The sequence below is a fragment of the Euprymna scolopes genome, chromosome 8 (genome assembly GCF_053919585.1).
Source record: "Euprymna scolopes isolate OS-2025 chromosome 8, ASM5391958v1, whole genome shotgun sequence".
NCBI lineage: Eukaryota > Metazoa > Mollusca > Cephalopoda > Sepiida > Sepiolidae > Euprymna > Euprymna scolopes.
The window spans coordinates 43,077,261-43,098,762 of NC_136489.1; the positions used below are offsets into that span (position 1 = coordinate 43,077,261).

A 21,502-nucleotide genomic window follows, 5' to 3' on the forward strand; every position below is an offset into this window, starting at 1 on the left:
TTCATCAGCGGTAGAGCAATTTGTTTCTGTGATACTATCAGCATCCCCTCCTCTAAAGATCTCTCTATCTTGTCCAAGCCACAACCTCCGTTCAACTGTCTAACTCAAAACTTTCTTCAACCCTGACTGTCTTCAACTCATTAACACTCCTAAAACTACGTCTAAAATATTTTGACATTTGTCCCAATCATCATTACACCTTGGCTAACAATCCCTCATCTTCCTTTTGTATTCCCTTGGTGAACAACTTCCTATCAATTGTCTTTCCACCAACCCCATTTCCTATACCTTTGTTGTTCCAATAAATCTATTTCCTCTCATATTTTGTCATACTTTCTTTTCTCTCCCACTTAATGCGGGAGAAAAGTAACGTGATATTTTTTTTTTTTTTTTTTTTTTTTAATTACATTTTTACCCGAAACAAGGCATATTGCCACTTTGATGTAAGGGGCTACTATCAGGGACCTAAGTTCCAGGGGTACTATGTAGGGAGTTTAGCAGCAAGATGTGTATTCACATTACACTTGAACTTCTGCACGTTAGTACACTTGGGGAAGCAGGAAACCGGAAGAGAATTCAAAAGTCCTGCCGTTCTGGGGAAGAAGCTATTAGAGTAAAAGGCTTTCTTACATCTAGGGATCTCAATTGTGTAGGGATGGAACTTTGCTGCTTGTCGGGTTTGTCGGAGGTATTTTCACTGATGGGGGGGGGTTACAAGTGCTTGTAGTTCGTCAGAGCATCCACCATTAAAATACTTGTAAAACAGGCAGAGGGATGCAACATTTTGTCGGTGGGACAGGGGCTGAAGTTTAGATGACAATTCAGGACCTATTAGGTTGGTGACTCTCTTTTGGTCCCTGTCCAGGAGTGAGAGACTAGTAGCAGATGTACCAGCCCAAATGTGACAGCAGTACTCCATACATGGGCGAATGGTGGCTTTGTAGAGGTACATGATACTTTCAGGTGTAAGTAACTTCTTTGCAGCAGCCTTAGCAATGATCTCAATGCTACGGCTGCTGGAAAGAAGGTGGGCTCTCTCTATTTATATTACACTTGTTTTATACTTGGGGTATGGTTTTCTTTGCAGGAAGAGTCCTTGGTGTTTGTGCAGTATAATGAGACCTCAAATAAATGCATTTTAGGTAAAAACACTAAAAATGGGGGATGCTGATAATATCATAGACGTAACAATATTTTATTTTGAGAAAAAATGAAAAACTTACAAAGATTCTGAACCCATCCGAATAAAAAAACAAGTCCAAATGAATACAAACAGTCCATCAACTTAAGGCCCATTTGTCCCTGAAACCCACAGAATCCAAAGTGACCCTCTCTGACCAAATAGTTACTAGTGTCATTTAGAATAGACAACACAGCCAGCCCACATGAAAAGGCTAAACTGTTTTATCATTGGACATAAAAACTTATTGACCACGCAGATCTCTTATCTAGAGCAGACATTAATTTTTCTCTGACTTCAAGTGGGTTTATTTCTCAGCATAACCACCATTTAAATAACTTTTTCCCCGAGAAGAGAAATAAAAGTTGTTGTTGTTAAATCGTGAGCCAGATATTTTTTTTCTATCAATGGTCTGTCTGCATGCACTGCAATTGCACACCCAAATGTGCAGTACTGCATGCGTTTACATGGTGACAGGGAACACCAGCAGCTTTGGAATGAAAATTGGCAAAATGTCCTTAATTATATTTGTGCATCGTAAATTTTTAATTATCTTTTTGGACACAGTTTGTGTAATTTTTGCAAGGATTTCAATTCAAACTTTCAGAATTTTAGCAAAACACTGTCATTATCAAACATTTTCTCCGTATACTGCAGAACAAAATCTATCATATTATTTGAATTATTCGGACTATAATGCTTGTCTTGGTTATTTTTACAACATTTCGGTTGATATGACCTCTAATCTCTTTATGGGCTGAAACATGAAAATAACCAAAATGAGTATTGTACTCTGGATAATAACAACTAACAGGATCCGTGAAAATTCCACAGGATGAAGAATATATTAAATCAACAAAAATGTTTTGATGAAACTGATATTTTGCCAGATAGCACACAAATTTTTTTTTTTTTTTTTTTTTTTTTTTGACAGAAAACCAATAACATGCAGCATAGGAGTTTATTAACATTTCCATGAAAATAGTGTCCATTATATTCTAAATATAGAACTGACTCAAATGAAATTATTGCCCCCCCCCCCCCAGGACCTAGTAATTCACTCCTGTTCATCCGTTTGTTTGTTCGCACTTTTCTCTCTAATCATATCTTGGATTTTTTCAAAAATTTTGCACAAACATTAGTCATGGTAAAATTAAATTTTTCACTTGTGGAGGTGGACCCTGCATGCTCAGCTTGTTTCAAATAATTTGATGGTTAAGGTATGGAGGTGAAATCTGACCAATGAGGGTTAAGGACATGCTTTGCAGCGAGAAAAATGATTTGAGAATAAGATGAATATATAATGCGAGTTGTAAAGACAGGCTTATATCTGATGACCTCAGAGGTTGATTAAATTTGAACAGTATAGGAGATGTGTGAAGAAGAGGAGACTTGATGGTATGGTCACATTAAAAGAAAGTTTGGCAGTTCTTAGGTTAAATGTAGATCAGTTGAGGTAACAGGGTTAGTTAACAGGGGAACTCCAAGGAAAGTGTGGAAGGAAATGATAAGGATGATTTTTTTTTTTCACTTTTTCTTCACATTTTTGTTTTTCATTTTTTCATTTTTTTTTTTTTTTTTTTTTTTTTTTTTTTTTTTCAAAAAATTTTTTTATGCACATTCCTCCAGACAAGGCATGAAGCCACTTGGTAGATGATGGAGCTTAAAAAATATTACTTGAAGGTAAAAAATAACCAACGATAAATGTGAGATGGATAAATTTCACCCAGAAAACAGCAACTCTTTCCACTTTTGTCAGAAACCTTGCTGATGGAATATGAGGACTAAAGGACAAAATAAGGGAAGCAGGAGTTACGAGGCTGCAGAACGTAAACCCAGCGTCCACTTTCTACTCTCCTAGAAAGATGGATAAATTAAGACTTGGCTAGTGATAGATTAGTTTTGAAGTCAGTTTTGAAAAGCTGTTGACCACATACCTTTATGTAAAATGGATGTTAAATTGAATATGATGATGATGATATGCATAGCTTGTATAAGAAAAAATCTTTTTTTTTTTTTTACTAATTCTTTATTGAAATATTTTTTTGTTTTTCAGGAGATTACAAAAAGGATGAACTTTTAGAATCTGCACGAAGTGGCAACGAAGAGAAAATGATGGCTTTACTCACACCCTTAAATGTTAACTGTCACGCCAGTGATGGCCGAAAGGTAAATTACTTTGCTTATTTAGATTTGTGGTGGGACGACAGTTTTGATATTTTTCCTGATTACGATATATAATTACTGATTCTGATTCTTTTATAACCTTTAAATAGTAAGCTATAGAGTTTTTTTTTGTTTTGTTTTTTATTACTGTAAAAACCCATGTAATATGTGCTAGCTTAAAAATACATTTGTAGGAAGGAGGGAGGGTGATTTGTAGATTATAGTCTTACTTATAGTTTTAAATCAATTAATATTTATCATTTAATTATTAGTACCAGTAATGGAAAATTAAGTTTTAATCAAAAGCAAAAAAAAAAAAAAAAAAAAATTTATAAAGAATCATTTTAGCTATCAAAAAGTAGGCACAATTTTTTTTGATAATGATTCCAATATCCCCCAAATTTATTTTTCTGATTCCAATTCTGATTAATCGTTCCAACACTAATTTAGACACTTAAAAAAAAAAATTTTTTTGTGAAAATCTGAGCTGAATTCAAGATGGTTCTATGAAAAATTATAAGACTTTGATCTCTGTGTAACTGCAGTGAGCAAATGATCATCAGGTTTGTGATTGGTTAACAAAGATATGTGAACATAACTGATGAAAGTACTCACCAGTTTTGCTGTCAAAATTGGCAACAGTAATTAAGAATTGTTCCTCTTATATTTGGATACAGATGAGGTACGAAAAAGGTCTCATAACCAAGGTTTTATATATCTATCTTTATAAAGTTAGCTATGGTTATATATTTGTATGTATAAGATTTGCACCTTAATTAGTTAATCAATCATTATGAATTTTGGAATGTAGCGGTTAGGTGTAAGGGATCCAAATGTGGGCTGTATTTACTTCAATTAAGTTTTATGAGGATGAAAAAGGGGAAATTTAGATACTTCCATTTTTTATGAAATTTTAAAAATAGGTTTGAGACATCAATTAATAAATCTTCCCTTTACTTAAGAGAGCATAATATGGGTACAACCGTGATCATCGTCATAGATGGCCTGTAAGCTGAAAAATGACATCATCGCCATAGGTCCTAACAAGCAAGATAAGTGGAACACACTGTCGATAATGAGCAGACATTTTTTACAGAAAGTGTTAGAAAACTTCAAAATTGGATTAAAAAAGATAAACATGATACTTTGTACTGCAACTCATCCAATATTAATAATAAAAATATTAATAGTAAAAAACGAATTGAAAGGGAGAAAAGTTGTTAAAAAGTTTAAAAAGAAAAGGAATACGATTTGATTTGTATGTAACTGAAGTTTATTCAATAGAAATAAATAAAAATGAACAATAAATATTTTTTAAATCAAAAAAACTATTTTAAAAATCAAAACTGAAATACGAACGATAAATTAGTTTAATTGAAAAACAAACAATAAGTTAAAAATTAAATTCAAACAAATGTTACTAATGCAGAAATATTTCAAACATTTAATATTAAAACTTTTCAAAAAATCTGTTGTAGAATTTAATTAAAAATTTGAATTTTTCTTTTTCTGAATTTTTTTTTTTTTACTAATATTGTCATTCTCTTTGTGGCAAAAATTGTTTATAAGGGAATTCGATGAACTCCATATCAGCATTTTTTCAATTTGCTGAATAGTGTGACCCTCATCACAAAAGTCAACATGAAATAATCGATTTTGATCAGCGAAAATATTTAAAGTTATGTACATGGCTAATTTTCTCTTATGAATTTTTTTATGTAAAAAAAGAATCACATTTTGTAAGCTTGTTTATAACTATATAATTATATAAGACAAAATTATTAGTTATATCATTTGGGTATAGCAGAAAACCTTTGTTAATACCCTGAAAGTAGCTGTTTAATTCAGCTATTTCTTCAACAGCCTCTCTCCCAGATATTAAATTTTTGCAGCTATTGCATTTCAGTTTTTTGAAAACTGCATGACAGCAATAACCTGCTAAGTATAATATAAGGGGAAGTATTTCCTTGCATTGATTAACATCATCTTCTGTTACATCTATGTTAAATTTATAAACATGTAACTCTTGCTCCCTTGTCATTTCATCCCAGTTAGTTTCTTTTAAATTTTTTAATTCAATAGTTTGATTATTAATTGGTAAACTCAATTTTAAAACTGACAACATTCTGAGTTTTTTTTCACATTCATACACCTGACGTATCGATATATATTATACTGATCTCCACTAAGTTGTTGATACTGGCCAAACCTTGCATCAAGGTTATCTGTCTGAAACTTTCCTGGTAATATATACACCATGTTCAGTACATTTATACAATATTTAGTCCATTCTAAAATTGCGTAAGTAGTATGGTGCAAAGCAGTATATGTTTCCTTTGTTAACTTACCAGTTCTTCCAGGAATGCTATTCCAAGTTTCTAACCAGTCACAGAACACATTTAGGAAACTATAATTATCACTATTTAATGTAAGTGGATTAGCATATTTATTACGAAGTCGACAACCTTTATATGGTGTTTTCACATTCAGTATTGTCCACCAAATATAAAATATTTGAATGTATTCTGCGATTTCTGCATAATTTGGCAAGCATTCCTGTTTTCCTAAGGTTAGCAAACCTTGAATATATTCGTTGAAAATTTGCAAAACCAAATTAACATTTTGCCTTTCAAAAGTAGTCGGAGAAAGAGCTTTTGAAGTCAACTTATAGCAATATTTCACAAGTGATTGAGATTCTAGGGTATAAAGTTTATGTAAACTAGAAAATGAAGCACTTTGGATGTTTCTAATTCATGATTTCCATTATAACAAAACTTTGGGAACATCATGCATTTACGTTCATCTTTTTGGCCAAGCCAATTGTTTCTAATGCATTTTAATATATGCACTGAGTCAAATAATAAGAAAAGAGGGCTAGGTGTTCTAACTGGATGGGGATATACAATTGAAACCTTTGATGGGCTACAAAAGAAAGACATAGCTTTATTTATTCCATTATTATCTGTTATAACAGATAATACCTTAAACCCTATATCTTCTGAGCCAATTTTTTTTTTTTTTACATGGGCAACGAGCAATTTTTTTAAAAATTACATTTTCGCCTCAAACAAGACGAAGTGCCTCTTTGATGTAGGAATGAACACAACTAAACGTAAAATGAGCACCTACAGTTGACCCCCCTCTCCCCGACAAAAATTCTGTTTACACTTTTTGAAAGGGAGTGCTCATTTTATGTTAAACTGTGTTCATTGTATGTTGACTCCCAACCCTCAACATAAAGGTGGCCATGCTCATTTTTCTTCGCTGTTATTTGTTAAAAAGAAAGCGCCCTAAAAAAAAAAAAAAACGATGGTCATAAAGTGGGTGCTCATTTTACGTTAAATTTTTATATGAAAGTGATCCCCCATTTTTTAAAACTAACATTTCTTTATATCTTGGAAACTACTTGTTTGCCATAATTTTAAATCTTATTTTCGTTTACAGCGCCACTAGCAGTATCAGAATTCTGGGGGAATTTTTGACAACCCTAACATAAAACTGCGAATAACATATACAAAACTCGTAATTTCTCTGTTTAAAGTGGGTTGTTTATTTTCTTTATGGAATATACTTCCAAAATAAACTATTAAAATTGTTTTAAAAAATAATAGAAATATTATTTTTTTTATTGCCGGCATTTTGTAAACATTTTTTTAAAATAAAAAATAATATTTCTATTATTTTTTTAAACAATTTTAATAGTTTATTTTGGAAGTATATTCTCCAAAATTCTGACACCTACAAGGCCACGACATTTACCACAAATAATTATTAATAAGCTTTTGGGATAACAAAAATGGTCATAAACTTAAAAAAAAAGTTTAATCTATTTCACGCTGATATAAATATTGCACAGTAAAATAGTTGAACTAAAAAAATAAATGATTTTTCTTATTAAGAATTATTTAAACAAGGATTTCGTTTTTATGATATCGCTTTTATTAAATTGTTAGGTGAAAGTACATAATATTTTCACCATACTCCCCATTTTAAATAAGTTTCTAAATAATAATTTATTATTTCAGCACATAACTTAAATTACATGTAAAATTCATTTTTTATATACATACTTTCAGTTTTATTTTAAAATACGTTCTAAAAAAAAAAATAAATAAATAAAAAAGGCACTTTTTTTTTTTTCTTACATATCTCAAACATTTTAACACTTATTCTGCTATATTTAGATGGAGTAAAATCCTTTCTTTTTATTGCATTAATCCACTGGTAAATTATTTCCTTTTTTTTTTTGGAAATGAAAACACAGTAACTTTTGGTCTATTTTCGTAGTTACCTCGGCATTTTGGAACTATACATCTCGACGGCATGTTTAAATTTATTTAACCCTCCAAAACTTTAAACCAACTTCCGGTTTAGTCATGAGACACGTGACCAAATTTCAACAGACCGATGTTCATAACGTCACCAGACTAAATTATAGTCGTCGCTACGCCATCATATTACGGTAGCCACGGTACAACGTCCCATTATAAAAATTAAAATATATCAGATTTGAATTAAATTTTATCCATTATATTTTTTTTGATCTTCATGAGAGGACATAGAAGTAGTGCAAAATTGTTTTGTTTTTTGGACAGCCATTCTTTTAGTGTGTGTGTGTGTGTGTATATATATAGAGAGAGAGAGATAGAGAGGGTGAGATAGATCAGTTGAAGAGAGCTTGATATTGAGACCTAAAACGGTTCCTATTATCAAGTTTGAAACAGGTGGCACCGATGGCTTATATTATCTAAACTTGCGAAAAAAATAAATAAATAAAATGTATATCATCTACAAACAGCTGTTTCATAGTCTGTTGTTGTTAGTGTGGTTAAACATAGTTAAATTTGACACTAGTGTCTTTTTTTTTTTTTTTTTCAAAGGAGTAACTACTTGTCAAAGCCTGGAGGCCACTCAAGGATAAGGGTTAATGAGTGTACAGTAGTTAATGGGACAATATTGTAGTAATCGTTAGTAGTGGAAATTTGGTAAATTGAATTACTTAAGGAGATAGCTCATCAAGAACTTGTTTATGTTGGCCTTGAAGACTACCATATTGTAGTCAGCTGGAAAGAAGGAAAACTGAACAGAGTTCAACAGGCATGCAGTTCTAAGAAAAAAGTTTTGTTCATGGAATCTACGTTTAGGTTTAGGCACAGATAAAGAGTGGGGGGGAAATTATTGATAGTGGTTTCAGCTAAACAAGTGTTTTTCGTGAAAATTTGGCGAGGGGGAAGACGATAGATTGGAGCTCAAACAAGCACTTTCCATGAAAATAACAATAAAACAGAAATAAGCTTGCAGCGTCTCTACTGTGGAAAAGAGGTTGCAGGAAAGAAAAAAAGGCATCCTCCACTAGGCTGCAAAGTCTATTTTGAACTCTGTCAAGGCAGGATAAGATGCTTCTAGCAGCTCCTGCCCAGATGTGGCAACAGTACTCTCTCCTTGGATGTACTTTACTCTTATACAGGTAGAGAATTGCATCAGCAGTGAGATACCTACTGGCCATTGCAACAGATTTGATGAACGTTCCATTTCAGATCAGGAATAAAGATTAGACTTAAAACTTTGTCAAAACATGGATCCCCCCCCCCATAAGACAAGAGTCATTTATTTTAATTGATCCCAGACAAGGATCAGTGTTGATGATGTAAAGATAGAAGCCTGGTTTTAGATGTGTTAAAATAACCCAGTCACCTCTTTCCTCATTGTACATGCTCAAGATCAAAGGAGAGAGAATATTTACAGCCTTTGAAGTGTTGCCATAGATGGTAGTGTTGCCAGCATAAATGTCTACGAATGATCTTAGGATGTGATTTGGGAAATCTTTGATGTAGATCAGGAAGAGAGTTATGCCAAAGATGGACCGCTGAGGGACTCTCACATTAATACTGTGAGCTTCTGATTTTTGCCTATCAACCATCTGCTTATCTTATGAATCTATCAGAGAGCAATGATTTAATAACTGAGAAGACATTTTCAGCTTTACCTTAGCTGGAGATCTTATGGAGTAGACCTTTGTGCCATACCCTATCAAAGGCCTTTGATATGTCAAGAGCAATTGCCCTAGAAAGGAAGCCAGTATTGAGAGATTTGCTAATTCTATGAGTTATAACTGCTAACACATCTGCTGCAGATTTAGCAGAATGGAAACCATATTGCATGTCATTAATGAAGTTATTTTTGCTGTGGTAGTTGACTACTTCTCTATTTAACACAGATTCCAGGAACTTATGACACACAGAAGACTTATTGGTCTGTACTGAGAGGGAAATGACCGATCAACTGAATTCTTAAATATGAGGCATACTGATGAGGTTTTCCAGGGTGTTGGGAAGCAATTCTCCTTAAACAACTTTTTAAGTATGGGAGCTGGTTCTGGTTGAAGCTTTTTCAGTAATGTAATTGGAATACCGTCAGGGCTAGTTGCTTTACTGGAATCAAGGTTTTTGATTAGCTTGGCAAAGGGTAGAATTAGCTGCAAAATTCTTGGCAGAGTTTGAATTTGTTTGATGCTGACGAGATTACCTCAGGTCCATTGATGATGGTTGGGATAGAACACATGCATCTGTTTAGGACCCTATTTGCTATTTGCCAAAACTGGTGGGAACCAAACTGCTGCTCAGCTATTTTGGACTTAATGGACTAAGCATACAACTCTCTTGCATTCTTTATTACTCTATTACAGTGGTTGCTGCAGTTCTGAAAGCAGCTTTTGTCTCGGTACGTCTATTACATTGGAAACAATGGAAAAAGTGATTTTTATGCACAATGGCAGCAGCACATTCTGGATAGAACCATAGCTGGCTGTTAGGTTTTAGGTAAATTTTTGGAAGTTTATGAAGTGGCTATACCTACAATTAACCATTCCGTCAGATCTGATACTAAAGAGGACACATTCTTTTTAAACATGGAACGCAAAGGTAGATCTGATATAAATGTACGGAAGCTATCCCAGACAACCATAGAGTATCAATATACTGTACGATAGAGAGATACATCTGAGGACTTATTACATTTTGTTTTTATCTTAACTGATACAACTGAGTGGTTGGAAGATCCCAGTGGAGACAGAACGGAGGATGAACACAGCTCAGGGCAAGTTATGAGAAAAAGGTCTAGGAGACTTGTATACTGACCGTCAGTGTCAGGCACACAGGTGAATCTGAGTTAGGTCATAAGCAATGGAGAAATCATGATAGAACCTCCTCTCATCATCTATCTTGTTTGAGTGGACTAACCATTCCACATTGTGAACATTGAAGTCTCCACAGACATGAATGCTAACTGAAGAATGAGCAGACAGGATGTGGTCAATTTTCGCGGATATACTCTTCAATATAGTAACTCTGCTGTTGTGGGGGCGATAGAAAGCAAATATAAATGTAGTGGGTTGAGCAAGTGCAACCCGGAAGCATATATAAGATAATTTGGGGTCTTCCCAGGAGGTTTCCCTACCACATGGAAAGCCATCTCTAATGTAGGCACATATTCCATGTCTATGACAATCTTGGGGGTCAGATTTTGATGTTAAGTTAGAGTATCCTTTAATTACAAACTCATTCAGGGAAATAGTCAGTCCAATGCCAGTTTCGCTTAGGAGTAATAGGTCTGGTTTGGTCTCTTGTAATTAGGTTTCACCCTCTGGAAGGTTGGAACGTAGACATCTTATGTTGGAGAAGAAGACGTGATAGTGGTGGTCTATGTTGGAAGTTGGAGTTCTGGGTTTAATCGTGTATTTTTGTCTGGAGATTTTTCATAATGTAGTTTTGGGATTTGTGGAACAGGTTGACAGACTTGGTTGGAGCAGAGCAGAGAGGGAAAGTAAAGGGGAAAAAGAGTGACTGAGATACTAAAACTGTGGTTATAGTCAGCTAACAAGCTTCCTAATTTTCTGTGCAGTGTTACCAGAAGTGATGACAAGGCAAGTCAGTTCCTTCGTCTTTATTTTATTTATTGGATACGTTTTTTTTTTTTTTTTTAAATTTTTATGATGTTTGAAATTTTGTTCAATAATTTCATTTATTTTCTAATTTTATTTTTATACTTTCATAAACATTTATTATATAAATTCAAGTAAAAAACTTATTTCTAAAATAAAAAAAAAAACTTATAAAAAAACAACTTATTTTTATAATTTAATTAATAGACATATATTTCTTATAAAATTTCAAATAAAATAAAAACTTATTTTTAAAATTTTGTTGTTCCAAGTGCAAAGAAAGAGCAATTGCATTATTTTTATATTTTTATAATTTTGTTAATTTTCATTGTTTAATTTTCAATAATGTTCTTTTCTTATATTTTATTTCAATAAATCACTACACAATAGAAATACTGAAGAGCAATAAAAGTAAAGGAACTGATTTGTCTTGTCAATGTCTACGGTAGCACTACGCAGGAAATTAGGAAGTACATTAGCTGATTATAACTAAAACCGCTACTACAAATGGGAGAAATTATATCCTAATGGTTGACTTTTTAAATTTTGTTTAAACAATTTTTAAACTTATGTAGAAGAAGAAATAACATTTTAGTTGTATTTGAAACTGACTATTTTAATATTAATATTCAATTAAAAATTTAAGTTTTTCATTTCGGTCATTTCGGTGTAATTTGATTTTACAATCATAATTGAAAAAATGTTCCATCTCATCGGTTGATTCAGTGGGACTACATAATTTAAAAAAATAAACTGTTGCAAAGTTTGTTATTATTGGCCACTTAACATGGTATAACAATAGTAAATGAAAATTGGTTAATCAAAATCAAATTGTGATATGTTTGATCAAACTTTTAAAATTTCACAAGCTATTTGTTTAAATTTAAGTGGAAACATTTTTTTATACATATTATTTAAATTTCTTAAAATTCACACAAACATTGAGTTGATAGTTTAACAGTGGATACATTAATAGAGCGTAAAGTATAATATAGTAATTTTATAAATGTTCTGAATGTCTATCATCAAAAAAGCATCTTTATTTCAAACAATTGTTTCTGCCCAGAAAACAGATTTTCTCTTAATAATGATCATATTTTAAAGATGTTTTGATCAGACTTTACCAGTAAACTTTTCCACCAAATTAAACTAAAATACAAATCAAAACCGCTACCATTAAAAAAAGTGTTCTCTTCATTTTTACTTGTTTACCCCCCCCCCCCAACGTAGAACAAGACCTGCAGCAGATGTTGGACCGCTTTTTTGAGGCATCCAAGCGCTTCGACCTGACAATTAGTCTCGGAAAAATGGAAGTGCTCCACCAACCTGCACCATACTCTCCTTCACTCACCATCACCATCAATAACACACCACTTACCAACGTAGAACATTTCAAATATCTGGGGAGCACTATATCCTGTGATGGCTCTTTGGACAGAGAAATTGGCACTAGAATCAGAAAGGCAAGTCAGGCGCTGGGCAGGCTCTACAATGTAATGCTTTACAAACACAACATCTGCCTATCTATGAAATTGAAGGTCTACAATGCGATGGTTCTTCCCTTTTTTTTTTTTTTTTTTTTTTTTTTTTTTACAAGGTGATCACCACTTATCAAGGCCCGGAAGCCACTCAGGGATAAGGGTTATTGCATGTACAGTACGTTAGTGTGGGGGTTTAATAAAAATGTCTGCTTAAGGGGGCGGTTCATCAGGAATTTGTTTACTTTGGACTTGAAGACATCCAGGTTGTAGTCAGGTGGGAAGCGAGCAGACAGAACAGAGTTCCACAGGCGTGCAGTTCTAAGAAAAGCTTTGTTCATGGAATCTATGTTTTGATTTAGGCACAGATAAAGAGTGGGTAAAATTTTTGACAGTGGTTTCAGCTAGACGGGTGTTTTTTGTGAAAGATTTGCAAGGGGGGACTAGAGATTGGATTTCAGACGAGCACCTGCCGTGGAAATAACGATAAAACAAAGATAGGCTCACAACGTCCCTTCTATGGGAGAAAGGTGGCAGGGAAGAGAAAAGGGCATCCCCCACTAAACCACGAAGTCTATTTTGTACTCTGTCAAGGCAGGATAGGCTGTTTTTAGCAGCTCCTGCCCAGATACGGCAGCAGTATTCCATCCTTGGGTGTATTTGGCTTTTATATAGATAGAGAATTGCATCAGTAGTGAGATATCTTCCCTTCTTCCTCTATAGTTGCGAGATGTGGAAACTGTATCACAGGCATATCAAAAAACTGGAGCTTGTCCACATGTAAGCTTTCTGCTCCATCCTGGGAATGTGAGAGGATCACATCACCAAGCTGGAAGTCCTCAGCCAAGCTAAGTCCACCAGCATAAAGACCATCATCATCAAAGCCCAACTTTGATGGGTTGGACACATGATTTGAATGGAGGAGTGTCAGATGCTGAGACACCTGATGTACGGGAAGTTCCAGGCTAACAAAAAAAAAAAACCCTAGGTGGACTAAAACTGCGGTCTAAGGACACAGTCAAAGCTAATCTTTAGTGGTGCCACATCAAATTAAAAGACCTGAAAGGTTATGCCATGGACAGACAAAATAATGATACTCAGTTCAGAAAGCTGCTGCCAACTTTGAAGAGGCTCGATGCCAGAAACTCACTGTTGCCAGAAAGAGACGCTGCAGAGCAGCCTCAGCAGTGATCACAACTGACTTCTGGTGGCCCCACTATTCAAGACTGTGTGTCTTTAGGCTGGAGCTGCAAAGCCACCTCTGTATTCATAGGTGAGATGCAGAACGCAAACGTTATCATTGGATCTGATGGACAATCACTACCCACCCCTCCTTATTTTGTCTGAGTATTTTCAAAATTGGACTTAAGTAACATATAAGCTGACATACAAAACTTTGATTCTGAAAAACCAATTTTCATTTGTTATTCTTGTATCATGTTATTAATACTATAATAATGAGTTACATGATAAGGGCTGTTCCCTTTTCATGTAAGTAAAAAATAGGGAATTAGTTAAATGTAAATATGAAATAGGATAGTCAAGGATTCGAACTTGCGAAACTAGACTTGGAATTGAAAATTTCAATCATAAGTTAAAATAAACACAGAATGTTATTATAAACGGAATGTCCAGTAAATTGTTGATTCTGTTAAAATATTTAGTAAATACAAATTTGGCTGGAAACTATTCACATTCTTAGAAAGAATGCATAATAAAATTATGAGTTACAGAATTAGACAAGTAGGTTAAATTCCTTTGTAAAACAACAAAGAGAATGGGAAATTTCCTGGTCGTCAGAAATGGTTTCAAAACGTGAAAATCGCGCATGTTGGAAACCCGTGAGTTGTGGTTACGTTGACCAGACATACATGTGATTTCTCAAAATAGGAAAGAGTTCGAAGTTAGTTAGGGGGGAGAGAGAAGGGAATCAGATTAGAGAAGCAGAGGAGATCAGACCGATTCTCCGTTAGAGTCGAGGCTCCCTCTGGAAGCGAGAGGGTTTAGAGATAACCATGTAACAAGTTTGAATCCCTGAAATACAAAATCATGTCCGACTGGTCGAAGAAGAAATAAACGTATCATCATGTGGTTTTGTATCTGCGTCTTTGTGTTGTTATTCAACAGAAAAGGTATTAGTGAAATTGTATTAATATGAACTTTGTTTATAAAAATGTACAACTGTCAATGTAAATGTCAAACGCACTATCTCTCAGTTTATCTATCAAGATATTCAAAAATTTCTTCTAGTTGAATTGCAGGCTTGGTTCTCTTGTAGTAACATGTACACTGTCTCTTATACATATACAGAACTGTCTCTCTCTTTATATATACCCTGTTTATGTCTCCAATATGCTATCTCCACAAACATGAACATCTTAAGACATATGAACACTCAACACATGAACACTCCTAAGACTGTCTCTATCACTCTAAGACTCTTACAACATGAACAACAACAAATATATGTCGTTATCTAAATAAGAACAATGTAACATACTCTCATATTTGGTACTTTCTAAAATAACAGCAGTATGCAATAAATGTACTGTTTTACATTTTTAATTTTTTTTAATTTTGTAGTCCCATCCAGACATCTGAATAAAATGGAAACTTGTAATTTTGATTTAAAAAGACGAAAAAAAAACTATCAAGGAAAATAATTTGTATTTTTTTTTTTTTTTTTTAATATAAAAACTGTTGTCTCCTTTATGACTAAAAAATTTCTTCCTGTTTTTGTAAGTTTGGAACCTGCAAACAAAAAATAAGAATGAAACCTTGCACCCGAGAGTATCCTGTACCTCTACAAAGACACCATTTGCCCCTGCATGGAGTATTGTTGCCACATCTGGGGTGCATCTATCACTAGTCTCTCACTCTTGGACAGGGTCCAAAAAAAAGTTTCAAATCTAATAGGTGCCACACTGTCAACTAAGCTCCAACCCCTGTCCCATCACTGCAATCTTGTATCCCTCTGCCTGTTTTACAAGTATTTTAACGGAATGTAATTCTCTAAACTCGTCATACTTGTGTCCCCCTCAAAGTAAATACTCCCAACAAACCCATTTAGCAACAAAATCACACCTCTACACTGTGGAAGTTCCTAAATGCTGGAAAGTCTTCTACTCTAATAGTTAATTCCTTCAGGCTGCTAGATTTTGGAATTCCTTTCCTGTTACCTGGTTCCCTTACTGTACTGACATGCAGAAATTCAAATGTAATGTAAACTGACATCTTGCTCATCTCCCCTAAACATGGTTCCAAATAGTAGCCCTTTATGTCCGAGTGGTGATATGCCTTATTTGGGATGAACGTGACTAAAACAAAAATGAGTAAGTACAGCTATTATTCTGTTATATTAAAACTTGTTGCTCAACAACCGAGACACCCTAAACTGGGACTGTAAAGTTTGTGTCTTTATGTACATAAAGAAATAAAATGATTTATAATTGTCGATATAGGTATAGACTGTATCTTCAAAAACAAGCAAACAAACAAACAAAAAAAACTGAAAAAACCTCCAGTGTAAGATTTAAAAACATGTCAGTCATGATTAGATGACAAACAAGCAAATGGACTTTCATATGAAATCTCGTGCTGTAAATGTAAAGTGCAAAAAGATTTTTTTTTTTTAATCATATTTAATTTTAAATCCATGTGCTTAAATACTAAGCTTTTAATTCTATGTATTATTGCTTTTGTCTCATTGACAAAGATAATGATTTAATTATTTTTTATTTATCATTTAATTCTGTGAGAGATTATTTTTGAAGTACAATTGACAACAAGGTCTTAATTAAATGGGCGTATTTTTAAATTTAATTTTTACTAAGTTTCTGTGTTGGTCAATGTTTATATGATTCTATGCACACTCTAGATTGCTTGTTCACAAATGATTATATTACGAATGTATATATCCGCCATCAAAAGCTATGGAGAGAAAAAAAATGTTTTGCTAGTGTTCACACTAATATTCTTATTTATCTGTATAAATAAAACAGAATGTGTGTGTATCTGTCTGTGTGTAAATATTTAACAGGTGAACTCTTAAACTACTGGTCACATAGCACTGAAATTAACAGGAAATAATAATCATACACCAAGAATGGTTTATAGTGAATAAAATCTTTGTTTGGATGAATGAATAATGTGTACAGAAATATGTTGGCAAATTGAAATGCAAAATGTTCATTTCAATTTGCTGATAAATTTTTACTTCTTTCTGCGCATACCCAAATTTAATTGCTTTCTTCAAGTCATTTAATCTAATAAGGCGAAATGTGTGTGTGTGCTTGTGTGTGTCACAAAAACTTTCGATAGAGGTGACAGATCCTGACGAAATCTGCATTGTTTTAAAGCTCCATCCTTCAGACAACAAATATTGAAAAATTGGCCAAAAAAATTAATTCCTTCACCCTAAACTCGGCCATTTTTTACAAGGAGAGGTTGGGTTTTTTTCGTCAATATTTTCTCAAGTCATCATTTTCTTTCCAATTAACTAGGCTTAATTTCAATGCTCTCCACTTCCGGATTGGCTATGGAGATATCGGCTAAGACGTTTACATTTTTTTTTTTTTTTTGCTTTCTTTTCCTCCTTTGCATTACGGATTCGAGCCTGCCTACCTATTATCACTTTTTTTTTCTCTCTCTCTCTCTACCCAAACTGCTTACTGTTGTTTTGCCTCTTCCACCCCTGCTACCACCACTTTTTAATTACCACCCCCTCTGGTTCCTTACTACACCACCTCTCCACACCCGGACAACACCGGGTACCCCAGCTAGTATTAAATATTTCTTACTTATCTCTCATTAGCTACATAGGTAGGAGGTGCAGTTGGAGCACTAAATGTTTTGGTTTCGATTCTAGCTGATGGCACCGAAGTTCTTTATTTTTATTTTTTTTTCAATTTTTTAAATCAGTACTATATATTAGGTACAATATAATATTCAATATAGAATTGACTCTGTAATAATACAAAATGCATGAATGTATATTTAAGCATATTTCGACAGGGCTCTAACCCCCACCTCCATTTCCACCCTGGCTGGTTACGTTAACAAAGACAAATGACAACAATACCTCTGAACAGATTTTTATTTTTATAAATTTTGTGGTTATAGTCAAGATTGTCTGCTCTTTTTGATTTCCTGTTTCTGCTGTCAATTTGATTGGATAATTAGACATGATCAAGCAGACAAGAAAGACATTTTTAATATCAGAAAAGGGGTATGGGAAGAGGCTTGTTATCTGAGAAGTAGATGATTATTAATCAAAAGAGACCATATCTTGCTTGTCATTCCCTTCCCCTAGTATAAAATAGTTTCAATTGACAAAGTTAAGAAAAATAACGTCTCAAACTGTAAAGTTTAAAAAGAAATAAAAATGTATAAATTGGAAAGAGAAAAGAAAGGAAAAAAGAAAGAAAACAGTATGGAAATCATTTTAGACTGCAGGGAGGTTGTCAGTCAGATTTATAATTGCTTCTTTCTCCTTTCCCTAAAGACTTGAAATGGTTTCAATGGGCATATATTTATCGATATACAAGGGTTATTCCAAAAGTAAAGCCGCCTATCTTTTTTCTTTTTTAGCTTAAAAAGTTGAAGAGCTATGAAAATGGGAGTGATACTATTAAAACGAGCAACCGTCTGTGCCTCAGAATTTATTTTTCTACATAGTCATTACTGTTCGTAACTGGCATCAATTCCATAATAAAAAAGACATTTGGGAGAGAATCAAGAAGGTATCTTCTGAAATCACACCTCAGCAAGTGCATACATTAACATCCTCTGTTGATAGGAGGCTAATTGATTTAATAAAAAATGGAGGAAAGCGAATAAAGGGCTAAATAGTTTCATAAGTTCGTATTGTTCTGTTAATTGTTATTTGAGTAATAACTGTTGTTTTCTTGTAATATGTTATCAATATATATATATATATATATATATATATATATATATAATCATGATGACACAATTTTTCGAATTATATCATGTTTAAAAATGGTATTTATTTCAGATAAATGAGTGCTTGCAAACTCTTTTGGCCCATATTCCTTCCTGAAATCATTTAAAGATCCATACCCCCCCCCCCCCGAATATGATTATTTGGTTTCCGTTTCTATGAATTTACTTCATATATTTGCATATCAAATAGTGAGTAACATAATTATTATATTGGAAAATATGGCAGCATAAATTTATCAATTTATACAATTTGCAAACACTTTTGACCTCCACTGTACATCTTTATTTTAAAACTGTTATTGAAAAAATCAATTCAGATAACTTGATTATGTAGTAGAGCTGACATCTATTCAATGTAGCCACCTTTAACCTCAATCACTGGCTCAGAACTGGGAGCATGCTTTTTTCACAAGCGCCGGCGGGAGCTTGGTTAATACTTGGCGATCAGGCTGGCTTTGGTGTTGTGGGAGGTCATGTTGGTGATGTTCTCAACATATGACCAAACGAAGTAGTCCAGCCAGTTCAGATCGGGGGAAGAGGAGGTCCAGTTAGAGAAGGGTACAAAGTTGTAGCACTCCTTCTGAAGGCAAGCCTGGGTCACTTTGGACTTGTGGCTGGCACCAAGTCCTGCTGCCACACCCAGAAGAAGGATTTAATTATGTTAAGTATTCGTCCAGTGATACCATATGATCTGATTTTCCTGAGAAGACCATCATGCCATACCCTGTCAAAAGCCTTAGATATATCTAGGGCTACCGCTCTATCCTCCCCTGTTTTGTCCGGCGTATGGTATATACGTTCAGAGATTACAGTGAAGATATCTGCTATGGAACAGGCTTGCCTAAATCCATATTGTTTGTCGGTCAGGAGTTTTTAATTTTTATGTAGGCACAAACCTTGTGAGAAGTGTTTCAATGTGAAACACAAACCTCTTTCTATATATATATATTATATATATATATATATATATATATATATTTGTTGAAAAAAATTTTGCCTACCAAACTCCTGTCAGTTTTTCGTCTACAGACATAAAACTTAATATATAGGGTATTCGAACCCATGCGAAACTTTATATTTGGGTTTTAGCTGGGAATAATTGGTGCAAATGAAAATTAAAGAAATGGAATTTGTCAGGTGAAGGTCTAATGATAGAATTACGAATATGCATGCATAATGTAATAGCTTGCAGCAAACATGTCTTCATAGTTCAGGCATTAATATCAAAGGAAAAAGTAAATCATAAGCGAAACGTTTTGGTTTCGATTCTCAGTGGTAGTGCACAAGTCCTTTTTTTTTTTTTTTTTTTTTTTAAACTTTTTAAATCATTACTATATATTGAGTCGTGTATAATATAATAATAAATATGAAATCTGCATTAATCAAAATATTATATTTAAGCATATTTTATGACTGGGCAATGTCAGGCGGCCTGCTAGTGGAATTATATTTCAAGAATAGGAAATTCCACTCTGGCATACTTTCCTATTGTTAATAATACCAAATAGTCATTCCTTATCCTTTAAATGAAGAATGTTGTATAAAATCATATTTAAATGTTTGTATTAGAATTATTTTTCTTTTTATGTTTCTTTTCCTTTCTATATTTTCTTTTCCTCCATTTTCTTATTTTTTCTTTCACCTTTTTTTTCCTTTACCTTTTTTTCCTTGGCCCTTTTTTCCTTGGCCCTTTTTTCTTCAAAATTTGATGATGAATCATTTAACTTTTAAATAGATTATGATTTACCTTAATTCCTCTTACTCATACTGGAATTATAATCATCCTCATCATTATCATAAGGAAAGAAAAAATCTAATTCCTGTCTGATATTCTCACCTTTTTGGAGATTTTTTTTTTGTGTTGATTCCTTTTCATCCTGGGTTAATCCTGCAGCTTAACAATGCTTGTGATGTGTCATCCATTACGCATCTACTCATTTCTGCTTGCATCTCCACTTTGTGCTGCTGATTCATCACTCATCTCTTCTTCATCATCTCAATGATTCTATTTATTTCACAACATGAAAAAAAGTCTGTTTTTAATGTTTTCTTCTTTTTCCTCTTTTCTACCAGTCCACACCACTCCATTTGGCAGCTGGCTATAATCGCACACAGATTGTCAAATTGTTATTACAACACAGAGCTGATGTACACGCAAAAGATAAAGGGTATGTATATTTTTGTTTCAACTTTTAGGCACTCTTTTAAATATTAGCCAGTCTAATTTTTTCAATATATTTTCTTATTCAATTGTTATTCAAGTTTTTAATTTTTTTTTTGATCTGTTCAATTTAAAAAAAATTTGACCTGATCAATTTAAAAAAAAAAAAAATTATCTGTTCAATGTAAAAAAATATTTTATCTGGAATTAAAAAAATTTTTTTTTAACTGTTGAATTAAAAAAAATTTTTTTTTAATCTGTTGAATTAAAAAAAATATCTGTTCAATTGAAAACAATTTGTTTTTATTTCATTAAAAAAGATATTTATTCCTTTTTTATCTATTCATATTTATTTTTAATTTGTTATTACAGACATTCTAACACTAGGAATATATTCTAGAAAATTTCATGAGCTCATATACAAATCAGAACTCTGGTTGTGGAGTTAAAGAAAATTCATTATTTTAAGAGTCTGAGCTAAATTCATAGTGTATAGCATTCCACTAGTTGGAATCTAGCATTTGGAAAATGTGGATTCCTTTTTGCTAGTAACATGAAGTTGTAGAACCTGTGATTAACAAAAAACAAAAGGTCCTACAAACAAAGCTACAAGT

The 21,502-nt window shown here is 33.3% G+C and overlaps 1 protein-coding gene across 1 annotated transcript in view; it reads left to right on the forward strand.

Annotated features, from left to right (window-relative positions):
• The window catches only part of LOC145283535 (poly [ADP-ribose] polymerase tankyrase-1-like), a 168,095-nt gene that overhangs the window by 81,816 nt on the left and 64,777 nt on the right, over positions 1–21,502 (forward strand). Inside the window, exons 4-5 of the mRNA XM_080132406.1 lie at positions 3,237–3,349; positions 20,801–20,895. Of these exons, the coding sequence (XP_079988532.1) occupies positions 3,237–3,349; positions 20,801–20,895 (208 nt within the window). The remainder of the gene's footprint in view (positions 1–3,236; positions 3,350–20,800; positions 20,896–21,502) is intronic.